This window comes from Puma concolor, chromosome A2 (genome assembly GCF_028749965.1).
Source record: "Puma concolor isolate L17-30 chromosome A2, mPumCon1.1.hap2, whole genome shotgun sequence".
NCBI classification, from domain to species: domain Eukaryota; kingdom Metazoa; phylum Chordata; class Mammalia; order Carnivora; family Felidae; genus Puma; species Puma concolor.
The window spans coordinates 13,288,015-13,308,549 of record NC_141668.1 but is presented as its reverse complement, the minus strand read 5'-3'; the positions used below and the strand labels follow the sequence as shown (position 1 = coordinate 13,308,549).

Here is a 20,535-nt window from a genome sequence, read left to right as displayed (position 1 = left end):
ATAGGAAGTGGAATAAGATGACTAGAATTCAGGTTTTCTTACTTTTTCCCTCCCTGAGTGTACCCTCTTCTCTACTGCCCAGGATGGGTGTGAGGATCAAAGTGGCATCTAGAAGGGCTTTGTGAGCCACCTTAAACCCTCATCTCTCTCCTCTACTCCATTCCACTCCTCCCTTCCTCCAGTTCTTTACGTCTGATATATTCTTTCCTTGGACAATACTCAATTCCTCTGCAGACAAAAAAAGACAGGAGGCTTAGAGGTGTTAGACGCACAGACTAGAGTTCATTGTAAACACTGTAATGGATGGAAACCAATATTCTCTTGATTATATAAAGAGGAATGCTTATAATCAAGTCATCTTGCAAATGAGTTCAAATTCTAATCATGATGCCTATCTTTTGGATTGATGGGGTTTGTGATTTGCTTAAATGCCATTATCTGTGTCCGTCTAGATGGCAAGGAATCTGAGTGTGTTGGAAGTCCTTCTGATCATCTTCTTCCTAACTATACTCGCCTTAGATATCTTCTTGATGCTTTTGGTGTTGGGAAATCCTTCAGGTAAGGAAGATGCTTGTTGCTTTGGGGTTGGAAGGATTGGTAAAGAAAGTCCTCTCTGGTTGCCAAAGCCATCATTATATTTCTTCACTCTTCAGCATGGCACCACATTGCATTATTCAAAATCTACATCCACAACTAATTTAAGTCAATTTTCAAAAGACAAGTGTTCTTTTTCTATAGCAATTGCTTTAATGATACTGATGTTCAGGATCTTCTGATGAAAGTCTCATTTGATGAAAATTTAACAAGATGCAAAATTAGGCTCATTGGATTTCTGTCCTTCAATCCAGTCATGAAGCCTTCAAAGAGAAAGAACAGTTGAGGTAACAGTGCCCAATCCCATTACATCACGGAAAAGGAAATTAAGTTACAGGCAACTTGAGGGCTGATTAACTTGGCCTAAATAGATCTATTATAATTAGCTTCCAGCCCATATTCTGATTGAAATAACTATGATTTCTTCATCAATACCTTTGAAACTGTTCTTTCTCACACAGAAGCCTCAAACAGAATGCCCTCTCCTTCATGAACACATGATACTCTAAATAATAAAATAATAGTGTGTAATACAAAACCCTAGCCCTAATTAAAACAGAATTTGAGGTTTATTTTGCTTGATGAAGTTCACTTTCTAAATGTAGGTTAGGCGTGCATTGAAAAGAAATTGTGCTGAGAGCAGAGCCTACCTACTCAATCTCTTTTCACCACTGTCCACAGTAAACATTAGGGCACTTTCTAGGAACAGTTATGTCTTTGAAAGAAGATTTGAAAACCATGGATATAAACTGTTTTTAGCCTATTACTACCTTTTCCCTAGAAAACTTTTTTTGAGTATCAAGTCCCATGATATTACTATCCTATATACATGAATAAGTAGTTTCTCTTAGTTAAAATAAAACTACATCTGCACACCTGCATTTTGACCCTAAATCACACTCTAATTCATGCAGAATAGTTTCACTTTTAACTGTTGTATATGCTGGGCTTCTCTCGAGATGCTTTTTGAAGATATGTTTACATGAATTGAAAAGGAGGGTTTTTTGGGGTTTTTTTTATTTTTTTTATTTTTTTTTATTTTTTATTTTTTTTATTTTATTTTTTTTTTATTTATATATAAAATTTATTGTCAAATTGGTTTCCATACAACACCCAGTGCTCATCCCAAAAGGTGCGAAAAGGAGGGTTTTTAATTTAATTTTTTTTGTTGTGGTAAGAACACTTACCATGAGGTCTACTCTCTTAATAGATTCTTAAGTGTACGATACAGTATTGTTATTGCATAATGTTGTACATCAGATCTGTAGAACTTATTCATCTTGCCTAACTGAAACTTTATACATGTTGATTAAGAACACCCCATTTCCTCCTCCCCCCAGGCCCTGGCACCCATCATTCTATTCTTTGCTTCTGTGAATTTGACTATTTTAGATACCTCCTATAAATGGAATCATACAGCGTCTGTCCTTCTGTAACTGGCTTATTTCACTTAGCACAATGTCCTCCAGATTCATCCATGTTGTTGAAAATAACCAGATTTCCTTCTTTATTTTATGTCTGAATAATATTCTGATACACACACACACACACACACACACACACACACACACACACCCCACATTTTATTTATCCATTCATTGGTTGATGGACTCTTGGATTGTTTTCACATCTTGGTTATTGTGGGTAGCACTGCAATAAACATGAGAATGCTAATATCTCTTTGATATTTTTATTTCCATTCCTTTGAATTATTCAATCATGCTGATAGCAGAAGTTGGATTGCTGGATCGTATGGTGGTTCTATTTTTAATTTTTTGAGGACCCTCCATACTGTTTTCCCACATTGGCTGCACCAGTTTGCATTCCCACCATTAGCATACAGGCATTTCCTATTGCTCCCATTCTCATCAACACTTCTACCTTTTATTTTGTTTTTTAGATTTTATTGTTAAGTAATCTCTACATCCCAAGTGGGGCTCAAATTTACAACTCTGAGATCAAGAGTCACATGCTCTACTGACTGAGCCAGCAAGATATCTCTTGTTTTCTTTATAATAGCCATCCTAAGATGTGAAGTGATATGTAATTGTGTTTTTGATTTAAACTTCCCTGATGATTAGTGACACTGAGCATCTTTTCTGTTTGCCATTTGTGTCTTTAGAGAAATGCTTATTCTAGTCATTAGCCCATTTTTTAATCAAGTTATTGTTTTTCATTTTGGTTTTACTGTTGTGTTGTAGGAGTACCTTATGCATTTTAGAATTTTGCCCATTTTCAGATAGAAGGTTTGCCAATATTTTCTCCCATTTCTTATGTTAACTTTTCATTCTGTTGATAGGTTCCTTTGGTATCCAGAAGCTTTTTAGTTTGATGTAGTCCCTCTTGTCCATTTTGGCTTTTGTTGCCTATGCTTTTGAGATCATATCCATAAAATCATTGCCAAGACCAATCTCATGAAGTGTTTCTCATATGTTTTCTTTTAGGAGTTTTACAGTTTCAAGGGTCTTACTTTTAAGTCTTCAATCCAATTTTAAAATAAATTTTTATTTAAATATATATACACACAACTGTAGAGCCATAAAGGTAGGAGAGTTGTTTTGAGGTCTTTTTTGTATAGAAACAAAGGCACTAAAGGGTACCTATTATGTCCACTGTTAACTCAAGACTCAAATGCAATTCTGGGCTTTGACTGGCTCATGGAGCCTACTGAACCAGGTCCTACTTCTGATGTTACATTGATGGGTGGGGGAGAGGGGCTCACAAATGTGATAAAGGCTAAAGGAAGAATAACCAACGTTGAGTGAGGATCTTTGTTCAAATGGAGATTATAATATCTTCCTGGTTTACCTCCTAGATGGCTAAAAGTAAGTGGGAAAAAAAGCAAAAACAAACAAACAAACAAAAACAAATGTGTGAGACAACAGATAGCCACATGTAAAAAAATACTCCTGAATCCCTACCTGACATCACATATGAAAATTAACTTAAAATGGATCAAAATTTGAAACGTAAGAGCCAAGCATATAAAATTCTAAGAAGAAAACAGTTATGAATATTTTGACGTTGAGTTAGACAGCAGTGTCTTAGATATGACACCTAAGACATAACAACCAAAGAAAAGATGGGTAAATTTTACTTAAAAAAAAAAAATTGTGCTTCAAAAGACACCATCAAGGAAGTGAAAAGACAGCCCACTGGATGGGAAACATATTTGCAAATAACATATCTGATTCTTGTATCCAGATGTATAAAGAAATCTTACAACTCAAAACTTAAAAGAAAAATAATCCAGTTTTTAAAATGAGTGTAGAATTTGGACAGACATTCTTCATAAAAGATCAACAAATGGCCAATATGTCATGAACAGATACTTGTTATCAGTTTTGGGAAAATGTAAGTCAAAATCACATACTCTTCACTCCCAGGAAAATGTCTATAATAACAAGTGTTGAGGATGTGGAGAAAGTGGAACCCTCACACACTGCTCGTGGGAAGGTAAAATTTTGGAATTTTAGTCCCTTTGGAAACAAGTTAGGCAGTTCCTCAAAAAGTTAAAAAGAAAGAGCTCAACCATATTACTTAGTAATTCCATTTCCAGATCTATACTATATCTATCTATCTATCTATCTATCTATCTATCTATCTATCTATAATTCAAAACACATGTTCACACAAAAACCTGTATGCAAATGTTCATTGCAGAATTCTATGTCATAGTCAAAAAGTAAAAAACAGCACAAAAGTACATCAACTTTGGAACAGATTTTTTAAAGTGTTATATCCGTACAATGGTTATGATTCAGCCATAAAAAAAAAAGAAGACTGAATTATTGTTATGTGTTTCAACATAGATAAGCCTTGAGAACATTATGCCAAGTGAAAAAAACAGACACTAATGACCACATACTTTATGGTTCCATTTATATGAAATGTTCAGAATAGGCAAATCCATGGAGACAGAAAACAGATTAGTGTTTGCCAGAGACTGGGAGAAGAGAGGATGGGAAGTGACCATGAATGGGTATGTGATTTCTTTTTGGATGAAAATGTTCTGGAATTAAATAGTGGTGATTGGCAACAAAACTTGGTAAAAAACTGAAAGCAGTTGAATTGTACAGTTTAAAAGGGTGAATTTTATGGCATGTGAATTATATCCAATAACAAACAACCAAACAAAAAGCAAATGGGTTTAACACTTGTAGGCACAGATAGATACCAACTACTAGTGATCATTGACCTGAGAATTTGGCTGACAAGTCTGTAAATTTGCCTGCAGCCTTTCTGAAATTGTGATTACACTACAAACTTTCAACTTTTTCCTTTAATTCCTATGCAGGTCCTTCATTTGTTCCAGAGTGCCCAGATATCCCCGAATCAGAGAGGATAGACTGTGTTCCTGGGCATGTGGTGACAGAGGTCAGAGAAATATGCTCTCTGTTATTGTTCTACTGGAATCTATCTATCTATCTATCTATCTATCTATCTATCTATCTATCTATCAGTTAAAATGACTTTATTTCTATAGGAATTTCATTGATAGTAGAACAGTTTGTTCTGTCAATAGCTGGCTGGCATGGTTATTTTTGCTAAAGCATTACTATTCACATGTTGATTAGCTTGTTAAGTGTTCTTGCCTGTTTGAGGTGATCAGAAAAAGCCCTTTATAAATGTATATAAATCTGTGGACACTAAAAGGACAGACAGTGATCTTTGAACACATATGTTTTCCTTCTGAACTCCTATCATTCTATTGTATTTCCTCATCTCTAAGTTTTGCATTATATTATATTATTTCTATTCCCATTTTCATAATTTCCCCTATGTGTTATTTTTTTTTCAAATTTATACTTAAATTCTAGTTAATTAACACACAGTGCAATATTGATTTCTGGAGTGGTATTCAGTGATTCATCACTTACATACAACACCCAGCGCTCATCATAACAAGTGTCCTCCTTAATACCCATCACTCATCTAGCCAATCACCCACCCACCTCTCTCCATCAACCCTCAGTTTGTTCTCTCTCTTTAAGGGTCTCTCATGGTTTTTTTCCCACTCTCTCTCCCCCCATACGTTCATTTGTTTTGTTTCTTACATTCCATATGAGTGAAATCATGTGGTGTTTGTCTTTCTCTGACTGACTTATTTCACTTAGCATAATACTCCCTAGCTCCATCCACATTGCAAATGGCAAGTTTTCATTCTTTTTGATGGTTGAGTAATATTCCATTGTGTATATCCACCACATCTTCTTTATCCATTCATCAGTCTGTGGACATTTGGGCTCTCTCCTTAGCTTGGCTCTTGTTGATAATGATGCTATAAACATCGAGGTGCATCTATTCCTTCAAATCTGTATTTTTGTATCCTTTGGGTAAATACCTAGTAGTGCAATTGTTGGATTGGAGGGTAGTTCTATTTTTAACCTTTTGAGGTACAGCCATACTGTTCTCCAGACTGGCTGTACCAGTTTGCATTTCCACCAACAGTGCAAGAGGGTTACCCTGTCTCTGCATTGTTGCCAACACCTGCTGTTTGTGTTGTTAATTTTAGCCATTCTGACAGGTGTGAGGTGGTATCTCATTGTGGTTTTGGTTTGTGTTTCCCTGTTGATGAGTGATGGACAGCATCTTTTCATGTGTCTACTAGCCATCTGGATGTCTTCTTTGAAAAGTGTCTATTCATGTCTTTTGCCCATTTCTTCACTGGATTATTTGTTTTTTGGGTGTTTAGTTTGATACGTTCTTGATACATTTTGGATAATAACCCTTTATCCAATATGTCATTTGCAAATGTCTTCTCCCATTCCGTAGGACACCTTTTAATTTTGCTGATTGTTTCCTTCATTATGCAGAAGCTTTTTATTTTGATCATGTCCCAATAGTTCATGTTTGCTTTTTGTTTTCTTTGCCTTCGGTGACGTGTCTAGTAAGAAGTTGCTACGGCCAAGGTCCAAGAAGTTGCTGCCTCTGTTCTCCTCTAGGATTTTGATAGTTTCCTGTCTCACATTTAGGTCTTTTATCCATTTTGAATTTATTTTTGTGTGTGGTGTAAGAAAGTGGTCCAGTTTTATTCTTCTGCATGTCACCATCCAGTTTTCCAACACCACTTGTTGAAGAGACTATCTTGTTCTCATTGGTTTTATTTAAAGGAAATAAGTATGTCAAGTGGGAAGAGGATGGTGGTAAAGTGGATTGTGGGCCTATGATTTATTTGGACTTATTTCTTTCTTGCCTTATTTGGATAAACAGCAATACTGTGGAAGTGGGGAAAGGAGGATAGGGTAAAGTGAAGAGGAGGAGGAACTAAGAGAGTGTTGGTTCATGGGGTCTAAAATCCAGAATAGAGGGGGAGTTCCCAGTGTTGCTAAATGTGTCATAAGTGTGACTCCAAGGATAGCCATGGGAAGAGTAAATGTTTGTGGGCTAGACTATGTGTTCCTTGCGAATAGAGGCCATCAAGCACATATGGATGATTGATTCACTTGTAGAACTCAAGTGACTTGTTATAACAAAAGCCCTCTAAAATCATGTATTGGCAACAAATCACCCAAATGAACAGGTGCTAAAAACATAGATTTTTTTTATGTTTATGAGTAGCTAACACAAGAATATCAGCTATTTGAACACTGCTTGGTTGTGACTTATGACTTTATCATAAAGGTTGTATATATGTAGATTTTATTCCTTTCCCTCATATTCTACATTCTATATCCCGTAATATCCTATTGGGATATTAATTAGGACTGCATTGAGTTTTGAGTTATATTTAGGCATTTTTTTAATGTTTATTTATTTTTGAGAGAGAATGAGACATAGTGCAAGTGGGGAAGGGGCAGAGACAGAGAGGGAGACACAGAATCCAAAGCAGGCTCCAGGCTCTGAGCTGTCAGCACAGAGCCTGATGCAGGGCTCCAGCTCACCAACTGCAAGATCATGACCTGACCCTAAGTCGGACACTCAACTGACTGAGCCACCCAGTGACGCCTATCCCTTTTTTAAAATGTATTTAGGCAATACTGATATTTCAATAATTTTGAATCTTCCCATTCTGAAAACATAGGACATCTCTCCATTTCAACTCTTTTTTATATATGTATATTTCTTAGCTGGGTTTTATGTTTCCCTTAATATGCATTTTGTTACAGGGATACCTAGGTAGCTCAGTAGGTTGAGCATCTGACTCTTGATTTTGGTTCAGGTCATGATCTCACGGTTTGTGAGATGGAACCCTGCATGGAGGCTGTGCTGTCAGTAAAGAGTCTGCTTGGGATTCTCTCTCTCCCTCTCTCTCTCTGCCCCTCTCCCACTCATTCTCTCTCTCTCTCTCTCTCTCAAAATAAATAAATGTTTTTAAAAATATATGCATTTTATTACATATGCATTATGAGGATTTTCCCCTAAAACTTTCATATGCTTAGTTTCTATTATATATGCAATCCATTAAATTTTCTACCTGGTGCTTCTTTTATTACTAAGATTATTTTACACTTATTACATTTATTTTATTTTATATTTACGTGTTTATGTTTTATTATATCAGAATATATTAATTAAATAATTGGCCAACTGAAATTTCCTATTTCTAGATTGTTTCTGTAGTTCTTCTTCTTGAGTTATTAAGTATATATTTGTATCCTAGTTCATCAAATATGTACATGTTTATCTTTCAGTGATATTGCAAAATAGTTTTTCGAAGAATTTGTACCAATTTACAGTCCCTCTAGCAGTAGGTAATAGCAGTTCCTCTGTATCCTAACGTACTCTTGGTGTTCTCTCCTTTTTCTTTGTTTTTCTTAATGTAATTTTAACTTAAAAATTTTAATATTGAAATATAGTTGGCACTATGATATGTATGTGATTCCACATTTCTACACATTACACAATGATGAGTATAGTCACCATCTGTGACTATACCATGTTATTACAATACTGTTGACTCTGTTCCCTCTGCTTTGTATCTCCCTCATGACTAATGAAGTTATACACCTTTTCATATACTTACTGGCTACATGGACAATCATATTTGTGATGTGTCTTTTCAACTTTTTTAACCAGTTTTTTCTGTTGGACTGTTCATATTTTTCTTGTTGCTTTGTAATCATTTATATATTCTGAGTGTAAATCTTTTATCAGATATATACATTGTAAGTATCTTTTCTTACTCTGTTGTTTGACTTTTAACCGAATGGTGACTTTTGATGAAAAGTAGTTCTTAGCTTTAATAAAATCCACGTTACCAAGTTTTCATATGCATTTTGTATTCTATTTAAAAATTATTGCCTACCTCAAGGTTAGGAAAATATATTCCTATGTATTCCTCTAAAAGCATTGTTTCATTTATCAAATTTGGATTTTTAATCAATCTAGAATTGGTTCTTGTGTATGCTATCAGGTAGGAGTCCAGAACATTTTTTTTCTTGAATCTTCAATAGATCCATCACCACTTATTGAAATAACCATCTTTACCCCTCTGCATTGTAGTGGCCCCCACACTGTAAATTATGTGTCTTTACAAGTGAGGATCTATTTCTGGAATATCTGTTTTGTTCCATTGTTAGTTTGTTCTTTTGCCAATACCACACTCCCTTTATTAGTATAGCTTTATAATAGGTCTTGATATGTGATTGTATCGGTCTTCCAAATTGCCTTTATTTTTCTTCAAGATTGCCTAGCTTATTCTTCACCCTTTAGATTTCTAAATACATTTTAGAATCAGTTCAGTCCACTGGTTTTCTTACAAAATCTGCCAGAAATTTTATTCTGTTCACAAAAATGTACAGATTAATTTTGGAAGAATTGTCATACTTTATAAGAGTGAATATTCTAATCTATGATCATGATATATTTTTTCATTTATTGAGATTTTTAATTTTGAAGTTTTTGGTGTAGACGTCCAAAAATTTTTTCCAAGTATTTTCTAACTATATGATGTTTGATATTATTTAAATATTTTAAACTTTAATTTTCCATTTAGCTGTTGTTGGCACATTGACTTAAAATTGATTTTTTGAATACTAATCTTGTAACCAGAAATCTTCTTAAATTTATTTATTATCCTAGTGTGTTTATAAACACTTTTTAATTTTTCTTAGATAATAATGATACCTGCAACTAATAACCATTAACACTTTTTCCCCAAAATGCATTTCTCATTCTCCTTGTCTAGTAACACTAAGGATCCTTTTTCCTTCTTACTTTTCAATATAGTTTGAGATATTTTATCTACAAGGCAATATGCAACTACAACAAGTTTCAGAGAATGGAACTTTCTGGGGAGTGATTTTAACTAAACATAAGAAATAACTTTGTGATAAAATATTAACCATGAAGGTGAAATTTCTGATTTTGGAAGAAGTTAGCAACACATCATTCACGGAACTTAAGCATCTTTCAGAGGCACTGCTGAAAGAATCCTTATATTAAATGGAAGTTGGATTACATAATTTCCAAGTTGATTCTCAAGTGTTATTAGTCAATAATTTGAGTGGAAAATAGCATAAAAGTCTATTTGGAAGATAACTGGTGAATACTCTTTGGGAAAGTTTGGTGTTAGGAGAAGAAAAGAGAAAGGGAGGCTTGTCATGAGTCAACCACTGTAGACCAGGGAAGAGTTTATGAAGGTCTGTATTACTGTTCGTGGTGGCAGTGGAAATGGAAAAGAAGGAGATGTATCTATGTCAAAGAGTTTACCTTTGGTACCTGCAATACTGGGAATGGCTTAAAATTGAAGTAGAGATGTTATGGCAGACGGCATTCAAAAATACTGTATTTACCTGAAGGTATTGGATTTCTTATCTTATTGCTTTTTATACAGGTCTATAGATTCTGGAACAGTTTATGGCAGTGAAACTGACCTTTTGGACTTTACCAACCTCAGTTTCAGAGGTAGCAGAGGCACTGAATGTCTGCCTCGGACTTAGGAGTATCAGTTATCTGGAGGTTATCCAGAACTCACAAACTCTCCCCTGATCCCCCTCCAGCTTATGTTGATGTTGTTATCTGGAGAGGATGGGGCAGGAATATCGACTGTATATATGGAGAATTAGTAGGCACATTTAAGAATATTTTATGGTTATGATGTGATTGCTTTGTTTATAATAGACATGAAACATTGATTTAAGCTGTATTCATGGCATGGTTTTTCATAGCAATTACATCAGACGTTAGCATCTGAGATACCTTTCCAAACAAGTAGTGTTGTGACATTATTTTGTTTTTCTTTATCACAAAATTTATACTGGATACATTTCTTTAATAAGAAAGATGGAGACATTATAGTTACGTACAGAGTAAAGAGGGAAATTCATTCCTTATTCATAATGTTCTCTCTACCTCCAGAGACACTTCCCAGAATCAAGTCAATAACGTGGTGTGTATCCTTCTCTTGATCTTTCTATGCTTTTGCATATATTTATGATTATATGCATATAAAATTGATTATCAATACATAAGCAGTACTTTATGAATATATTTTTATATATTATGCTCATATATTAATATCTTTGTTTTGTTTTAACACAAATTATACTATATATATATATATATATATATATATATATATATATATTCTTTTATAAATTGCTCTCTAAGTTTGGTACCTACCCTGGTGTTGGTTTCTCTCATGTTTGTTGGTTCTCGACTGTCATTTTGTATTTAATTATCTATGACCACCTGCCCTATTTACCTTGGCTCGCACTGAGTATTTGGGAGGGAAGGAAAGGACTGCCAGAGAGAATGTGGGTACTTGTCTCACGATAAGGGGGGCTGGCTTATTAACTGGTGTATTGCCATGGCTTCCAGCTCCTAGCATCTTTCCTAACTCCCTTAACCTATGAACAAATACTTCACGATGCCCACCAATTAGCCAGAGCTTACCAATAGCTGTAAGGAATGTCAGATTGGACAGTTAAGTGTTCATACTGGAGCTTCCCAATTAATCATCCAAAACTATGCCCCAGTTCTCTTCTACTTCTCCACATTGACTTGGCTTAGATTAGCCAGTTTTTTTCTCCTCTTGTGTTTTAAGCTATGAATACGTTTTTCCCTAGAGTTGATAAAATCTACTTCCTGTGTCTCTGGTCAGCCATATTTCATTATAGCTGACTGTTTTGTAGTGGTTTTGCATTCTTTTCTTTCTTTTTTTTTTAAATGTTTATTTATTTTTGGGAGAGAAAGAGAGACAGAACATGAGCGGGAGAGGGGCAGAGAGAGGGAGACACTGAATCTGAAGCGGGCTCCAGGTTGTGAGCTGTCAGCACAGAGCCTGACGCGGGCTCAAACTCACGAAGGCTGAGATCACCTGAGCTGAAGACAGATACTTAACCAGCTGAGCCACCCAGGTGCCCCTGCATTCTTTTCTTAATGATACTTCTGTCACTTCATGTAAATTTAGTTGGGTCAAGAGGTGGATGCCTATGTTTATTTCAACAATTTACCATCTATTTTATTTCTTTATTATAACAAAACCATTTTTATGGAAGTTAATCTTAAAGTTGTGGGACCTATAGAAAAAACATCTCGCCAAAGGATAATCATTTCAAAAATCCATAATCAAACCACTCTGAGAAGCCATACGTGGTTTATTTTTTACCTTGTGGACATTGTGAGTATTTTCATCACCCTCTGTCCTAGTTCTATCTTAATCTCTATTTTCCTTTGCTTTCCTTTTCTTACATCTTAGAAATGCATTTCTTTATGCCATATTGTTAGTCATTTCCATGACTCTTCCTCATGAGAAAGTCTAAGCTGGTTGGTCTGACATGCAGCTCACTTGTGGTATGAGTATTGTGTGCCTCCAGCCTTGTTTCTCTTAGTTAGTGTTCTTGGTACAATGAACTTGTGGTTTTTATGAATCTGTCATACATTGCTGCTTTCTCTGCTTGGAATACTGCTCCACTGTTCACTTATCTAACCCCTCTTGGTGCATTAGGACTGGACTCATCTTTCACCTACCTGGAAGCCCTCCCCATCCCACTTGCAGCCTTCTAGGCTGTGTTCAATGGCTGATGTGTATGTTCCCTCAGCCCCTGGGCACATTCTGTCGAGTACTCCTCTCGTACTGGAATTGTCTACATTACTACTAGACTATGATGTCAGTTTGCTGAAGGCAAGAACTATGTCTTATTTATATGTATTATCATCTCCTTGTCTGGTAGGTAATAAATCCATATTGGATGGCTGGGTAAATGTGTGAATAAAAGAAGAATGAACATATGACTGAATGTAAATTCTTGTCTTAAATTGTTAAATTCTTCTCGGAATAAAATTGATTATTACTCTTAGACAGTACTTTCTTTGCTTTATTTCATACAATGCTAACACAGTGCCATTGTTACAGAATGTCTGCAGATGGGTATATAAATGCTGCTGGAAGCCTGTGACACATACAGGTGCCCCGAGGTGCTTCTTCCCTAGGAACTGGGGCTATAAAGTTGGCAAGAGACAGAATGATACAACAGGTGAGTACTGCCCTAATGAGGTCCCAGAGAACAACTCTTGATGACTCAGATAAGCTAACTGCAAAATAAAGGCTAAAAGCTGCCTCCTCGCCCCCACCCCCCCAGGGTTTACTGCCAAGTTGAAAAGGCTACCTACCCCATCTCTGTTTGGATATGATGTCCCTGACGCCCTCTTCGCGGCTGACTATCAGACATCCAATCGTTTTCATTTTAAGGTTGGTTCTGTGGTTACCTTTGAATACATCTCTGAAGAATGCCACGCCCTTACTCTGGTTTCAGCTCATTGTCCTTTAGACACTGCATAGAGGTATGGAGGCAGAATGTGCCTCTGTTTCCCTCTGCAGGAATCTCCCAATGGGATGGGTAGGCTCTTTTGTATTTTGTGGGGGACATATGATTGGGTGATCTTTTTTTTCTCATAAATCAGGAAACACAGGGTTAAGAATTAGAAGCTATTCTCACTGAGAGTGAAAGTCCTTCATAGCTCTACAAGGAAATTATCTCTTTTTATAGCTTATTTATTTATTTATTTATTTATTTATTTATTTATTTGGGGGAGGGGGGAGAATGGGTGGGAGGGGGGACAAAGAGAGAGAAGAGAGAGGGAGAATCCCAGCAGTGCTGACAGTGCGGAGCCCGACATGAGGCTTGAACTCATGAACCGAGAGATAGTGACATGAGCAGAAATCAACAGTCAGTCACTCAACCGATTGAGCCACCCAGGTGCCCCAGAAGTGGTCGTATCTGGAGTTGTTTTTTCTCTTTTTATTCTGACAGATCACTGATATGGATAGCAAACGCTATGAAGTCACCCTTGAAAATATTGACTTGCTTGATAGGACTCCTAAGACCTCTAATTTGAACTATCATGTAGAGGTCATTAATGAGCCCTTCAGCTTCAAGATCATACGGACCAGCAACAAAAGAATCTTGTGAGCTTTTCAACACTCTTTGTGTATCTTTGAATGAATATATAGTCTCAGTATCATTCACTGTGACTTACTAGGGGTGGGTAATGAGATAAGTATGATTTGGGAAAATATTTGGATCTCAACAAAATGTCAAAGCTTTTACTGTAGATCATTAACACTGTTCATCTGTCATGACTGCAGAACATAGCATACTAAAAAATAAATGTGCTGGTGTGCTAAGTTAGATAAAAACACTTGCAGTTAATATATATTCTGAAGTAGGAAATGTCATTGTTTTGGATTACCATTCACTTTGCAACTCAACTTCACTGTCTAGCATTCTAAATTTCTATGTCCTGAGAAACTTGCCATGAAGAGCCTAACAGTGACCTGAGCATAAATCATAAACTGTACTGGAGAAAATACAAGGATTCGTGTCAGTAAAATTTGTATTCAAGTTCTGGCATCAACAAGCCACCAGTCAGCTTTGTGAGGTTAGACAAAGTATCTCACGTCAGCCTCAGTTCCACGTCCGTAGAAAGGGAATCATAATGTCCACTGTTGCTCTGTGTACCGAGATACATTCTGGAGGCATCCAGAGTAGTGCCTGGCAAGAAGCAGACGCAAGCATAAGGTTGTATCTGCTCTCTTCCTCCAGTCATCAACTTGAGCTTCTGGTGTCACGTCTCCGGTGCTACGCTCCTCTAGAAATAAAGAATCAGAGACCCCCTAGAAGGACCTTCAAAGGTGTATGAAAGTGAATGACAACATGCACAAAACAACTGTTCTCGAAGTCGATAGGGAGAGTAGCAGACAGTTTCCCGGCAGAGGTAGCTGGTTGGTGACTCTCATCCTTACCCCATGGCCCAGGTTGGACACGAGCATCGGGCCCCTGCAGTTCGCCCATCAGTACCTGCAGCTGTCTTTCCGACTGCCCAGCACCTCCGTGTATGGGCTGGGAGAACACGTGCATCAGCAGTACCTCCACAACCTGACCTGGAAGACCTGGCCCATCTTCACTCGGGATGCCACCCCCACCAAGGTGAGCTCCCCTTCCTCCTGCCTGTTGCTCACAGGAAGGAATCTTTCTCTCCTTTCCAGAATGTGACCTAGAGTCAAGCAACCCACAGAGTTACATCCATATATTATTTTGCCCAAGTTAGATCTGTTTGTGTGGGAGAATACTTGTTCTTGAGGCTTATAAACTCATGATTAGTAATAAATCCATTTTTGAAAATCTCCCTTTTAAGGGAAGATATAATTAATGACTGTACGATAGCCTAATATATATTAGAAAATCCTTCTGCAAAATAACTCCGTCTTTCATAATTGAGTTGTATCTAGGGGAGAGCTTCGGCAGGAGCTATCCTCCGTAGAACTTTGTGGACTAAAAAATACTTCTTTTAGCAGCTTTAAAATTATTCAGACCTACTGAACCATAATCTGCATTTTTACAAGGCCCACTGGGACCCACATGCATATTAAAGCTGTTCCGGGGCAGTGTCTCTCAACTTATCTGTAGTGAAGGATCAGTTCCTTTCTTTCTCTCTCTCTCTTTAATCCTAGGAAAATGAAATAGGATTACTCAAAGACATAAAAAATATATGTTTAAATTGAACAGATATAAAATCACTCGTTTAAATTGCTGTACGAGTTCCTGAACTCTTTCTCTTGATTTTTGTACTTTCCTTGTTGCTGACTTACAGTAAAGCGTGTGGGGAGGTACCAGTTAGTGAACAAGCTTTGAGCAGCATTGCTTTGTAGAGCATGTCCTGAGGCCTCCATTGTGCTTGTAATGTTTCCCAAATCTGTGCAAGACGTGCAGGTTAAGTAGCCCATTAACTGGCCCACCTACCACTATCTGATGCAAGGAAGGGAGCTTACTTACTGAATGAAACAGAGAGAAAAAAGCAATGGCCAGCACATTCACTAAAATGCTTGCTCAAGGACCCTGACAAATAAGGAATGCTAAGCATCATACTAAGCTTGGCCTTCTACAGCTAAAAAATTCTTGAGTTATGTAATCACAGATTAAAGTCTTTGTGTACCTTCCTTCCTCCCTCTCTTCCTTCCTTTTTTTTCCTTCTCTCTCTCTTTCTCTCTCTCTCTCTCCCTCTCCCTCTCACATTTTTACTGTTATACACACTATCTTTTTTTAGATCAGTGTTCATCACAGCCCTGTGATGGGTTCAGTATCTTTTTCTTTTTCTTTTAAACCTATTTACTACCTAAGTGTTATATAGTAATTATAGAGAAAATAGAAAACACAGCTGGCATAAAGAAGAAATTAAAACTTTCTCATACTAACATCATCTTCTGCTAACATGTTGTTGTGTGTCTTTGCCAATATTTTCCAAATTAAAAAAAATTTAATGTTTATTATTTATTTTTGAGACAGAGAGACAGAATGTGAGCAGGGAGGGGGTGCAGAGAGAGAGAGGGAGACACAGAATCCGAAGCACAATATTTTCCAAATTAAAAAAAAATAACTTGACTGAGATACTATTTATTTACTTTATAATTCACCTGTTTTAAATGTACAACTCAGTAATTTTTTTAAGCACATTATCGAGTTGTGCAGCTATCATCATAATCCAGTTTTGGAATATGTTTTCCTCATACCACTAGGATCCCTTATACCTTTTTTAGACCTAATCCCCTTTCCCACCTCAGTGCCCATGTCAGCCCTGGGCAATCACTAATCTACTTTCTGTCTGTATAGATTTGACCTCTCTGGATGCTTCATATAAATGGAATTATGCAATATATGGTTTTTCACTTAGCACAACACTTATGAGGTTTATTCATGTTGTAGCATGGATCAGTTTTTCATTTCTTATTATTACTAATAGTATTCCATTGTATGGATATACCACATTTTATTTATCCATTTTTCAATTGATGTTACCATTTCAATACCTTTTTTTTTGGGGCGCCTGGGTGGCGCAGTCGGTTAAGCGGCCGACTTCAGCCAGGTCACGATCTCGCGGTCCGTGAGTTCGAGCCCCGCGTCGGGCTCTGGGCTGATGGCTCAGAGCCTGGAGCCTGTTTCCGATTCTGTGTCTCCCTCTCTCTCTGCCCCTCCCCCGTTCATGCTCTGTCTCTCTCTGTCCCAAAAATAAATAAACGTTGAAAAAAAAATACCTTTTTTTTTTGAGAGAGAGAGAGAGAGAGAGAGAGAAAACACAAGTGGGGGAGAGGGAAACAGGGAGAGGAAGAGAGAGAGAGAGAATCTCAAATAGGCTCATGTTCAGTGCAGAGCCCGATATGGGCTTAATCCCACGACCCTGGGATCGTAACCTGAGCCAAAATCAAGAGTCAGATGCTCAACCAACTGAGCCATGCAGGTGCCCCATCAATACCCTTTTGATACAATACTAAACTACATCAAGTATTGACCAAGTACAGATTGTACACAGATTTTGATTTTGTTTGTTTTAGGATAAATAAAAACATTTTTAACATACACTACTATTATTTCCTATCATTTTTCTTGACAGGGCATGATTAATCTGTATGGAGCTCATACATTCTTCCTGTGCCTCGAAGACACCAGCGGCTCCTCTTTTGGGGTTTTTCTGTTGAACAGTAATGCCATGGGTATGAGGCATCTTTTTATCTTGGCAGGGATATGTTTTGCGATGTGGCTTTTATAAGAATGACTTTCATGGTCAGATCACTGTTTAACCAAAGGTATATTTAACCTACAATGCCTCTATAGAAACAGGAACCCCAAAGTAGGATAACCTGTTACAAATGTAGTTCATGCTAAAAGCTATTTACATTGAAAACTGCTTCAGGGTTCTCTTTTGATGCAAGGTTATCCATAAGATTCTGTGGATAATAAGATCCATTGACAGGTAGGTCCCAAAGATACCTGTGGATTTCAACACGTAAACCAGGCTGTCTATCTATAGGCAGCAAGGCTGTGTTCTGCAGGCTGTTTCTCTGCAGCAGAGCTAGGGGTAGCTCATCCCTACCCCACTCCAGAATCTTCCCCCTCTAGCTTCTGGACTAACAGAACCCTTAATAAGGACTTATTTTTATTTTTATCTGTAAGTTGTAATTAAACTCATCTAATAAGGTTTTTAAATAAGTTACATCACTCGCAAATTCCAAATATTTGTATTGTTCCACAGCCAGATTAAAATAGAATTGGTTCTTCTTTCTCTTAAAAAAAATCAGTTCTTCATTAGTGTTTTACTCACTTAATAGTATGATAAACTTCAGCAATCACCTAAAAAAAGAAACATGTGATTTTCATCTCTTTCAAAATGAGACTGCAATTGTTTTGAATAGCTCAGGTATTCACATTGTAGAGAAAAGTATATTTGCAACCATGAAGTTCTGTTAACTCTCATTTTAATCTTTTCAGAGGTCATCCTTCAGCCTGCTCCTGCAATCACTTACCGCACGATTGGGGGCATCCTTGACTTTTATGTATTCCTGGGAAATACTCCAGAACAAGTGGTTCAGGAATATCTGGAGGTATGGGCTCTGCTTGTAGAGAGTTGTAATTTATTGCTCTTATCTCATACACTCATTATAAATTAAGAAGAGAAAAATTAAATTTATGTAAGCTATGCATTATGAATGCTGGGACTGTGAGTCTTTCATTGGTCGTGTGTTTATTTTGATGCACATTTGTTGGGTGCCTGCTGAGTGCTAAAGAGGCATTGAGCAAGGCTTACTAAATGCAAAAATAAGTCAGATACCATCCTGTTTCCAAGGATATCGTAGTCCATCCATATGTGATCCGTCATTCCAAACATCAACAGCCACAAATCAGCAGAATTTATTCATTCATTCAATAAGGAAAAATTTAGTGAAAAGAAACTATGTCAAAGGAACTGTGCTATTTAGTTTTTATTCAATTTTTACAACAGGAAAGAACTTCAGATACCATTTAGCCTGAACTTCCTGTTATACAGATGAAAAACCTAGGTATAGAAAGATGAAGTGACTTGCTCAATATGACACAAAGTCATGTGAAATATGGTCCCAGATACCAGCTAATTTGTAATCAAATAGGGGAAGTCTGACACTGTCTGAAATAATTATAGTAGGAGACACCTTACAGTAAGTGCCATTAATGAGGTGCAAAGAAACTGTGTGGGAATTCAGAGGCACTGTCACATGGGAGGGCAGCGGCTTCTAGGGAACAACGTGAAATAGGGCTGTGGCTGAGATTTTCTCGGAGTGTTGGCTTGAGCAACTTGAATACCTGGACTTTTTTTTTCTAGTTTATTTATTTAGAGAGACAGAGAGCAAGCAGTGGGGGGCGCAGAGAGAGAGAGAGAGAGAGAGAGAAAGAGAGAGAGAGTCCCAAGCCAACTCTACAATGTCAGCTCAGAGCCTGATAGGGAGCTCAAACTCATAGACCAGGAGATCATGACCTGAGCCAAAGTCAAGAGTCAGATGCGTAACCAACTGAGCCACCCAAGCACCCCTGTAAACCTGGATTTTAAACATAGTCCAGTGTTTTTTCACGTAATCACTCATAATCCTATCAATCCTGATTCCTTTTTCCTTAGCACATACCACTATCTGAAATTATATTAGGCATTTATGTATTTCCTTTAATCTCTGTGAGAGCAGGAACTATGTTTGCTTTCTGCTGCTATATCCCAAGTGCCTACATCAATGCTCAGCACATCATAAACACTCAGAAAACATTTACTGAGTGAATGATTATTATTTTTTTCCTTCCAGTATGACACCATTATTCAATCATTTTTGCTAATCCCATTATTTTGTGATGTTGCAGTTGCTGAGAATATGTTTAGGTACTTAGGAAAGAAAGATGTGAGTTGTAGAATTTTGCAAATTACCCTAGGAGATTTCTCTTGACTCTGACATTTTTAGATCTGGGGGCTTTATAGAAGGTGAAATGGAAACAGTGTTTTCTGTGTCAGACATGGTCCTCAAAACAGTAATTTTTTAAATGCTTAGCCGGGCCTGTATCTATTTTTTCAGCTCATTGGACGACCATTCTTGCCTCCCTACTGGAGTCTTGGGTTCCAGCTTAGTCGCAGGAACTATGGCGGAATCAACGGATTGAGGAAGGTTGTGGACCGAAATCGTGGAGCTGGGATCCCATATGTAAGTTGGAACTTCTCTTATCAGTGTAAGACAGCATTTCCTATCTTTTAGTGTTTGCATCTAATTCAATTTATTAGGAACATATACAAAGAGATAGATGGAAAGTTGGATAGATAGATACATAGATAGGGACATCTACTGTCAGAAATTTGCATGCTAAATTACCTATATCATCATCAAAAGAGCTTGGTTTATGGAGTCAGATGGGTATGGTTTTGGATTTTACTTTACTTCTTCCTAGTTCTGTCAGTGTTGGGCTAGTTAATTAACATCTCTGAGTCCTGGTTTCCCCCTTTATAAAATGAGAATGTAAGGCTGACTTCGGTGGACTGATAGTGAGGATTGCCTTACACTTTATGGAAGACAGGCAGCACAGAGGATGAACTGTTGACAAAGTTAGCTGTTATTTTATAAAAGAAAGCAACATCTGGGGTGATATGGCTAATAAGAGCTGATGGCTATAAAAATGACTTAGAATAAGTATCTCATAGTGACCTTGCACACTC

The 20,535-nt window shown here is 37.1% G+C and overlaps 1 protein-coding gene across 3 annotated transcripts in view; it reads left to right on the top strand.

The window, feature by feature from the left end:
- The first annotated feature begins 452 nt into the window (after positions 1–452).
- Positions 453–20,535, top strand: part of MGAM2 (maltase-glucoamylase 2 (putative)) — an 87,592-nt gene continuing 67,509 nt past the window's right edge. For all 3 annotated transcript variants that reach the window (XM_025929362.2, XM_086688353.1, XM_086688352.1), the window contains exons 1-9: positions 453–558; positions 4,892–4,971; positions 12,896–13,016; positions 13,122–13,231; positions 13,794–13,948; positions 14,798–14,969; positions 17,428–17,527; positions 18,303–18,415; positions 19,904–20,029. In XM_025929362.2, coding sequence (XP_025785147.2) covers positions 453–558; positions 4,892–4,971; positions 12,896–13,016; positions 13,122–13,231; positions 13,794–13,948; positions 14,798–14,969; positions 17,428–17,527; positions 18,303–18,415; positions 19,904–20,029 — 1,083 coding nt within the window. The remainder of the gene's footprint in view (positions 559–4,891; positions 4,972–12,895; positions 13,017–13,121; positions 13,232–13,793; positions 13,949–14,797; positions 14,970–17,427; positions 17,528–18,302; positions 18,416–19,903; positions 20,030–20,535) is intronic.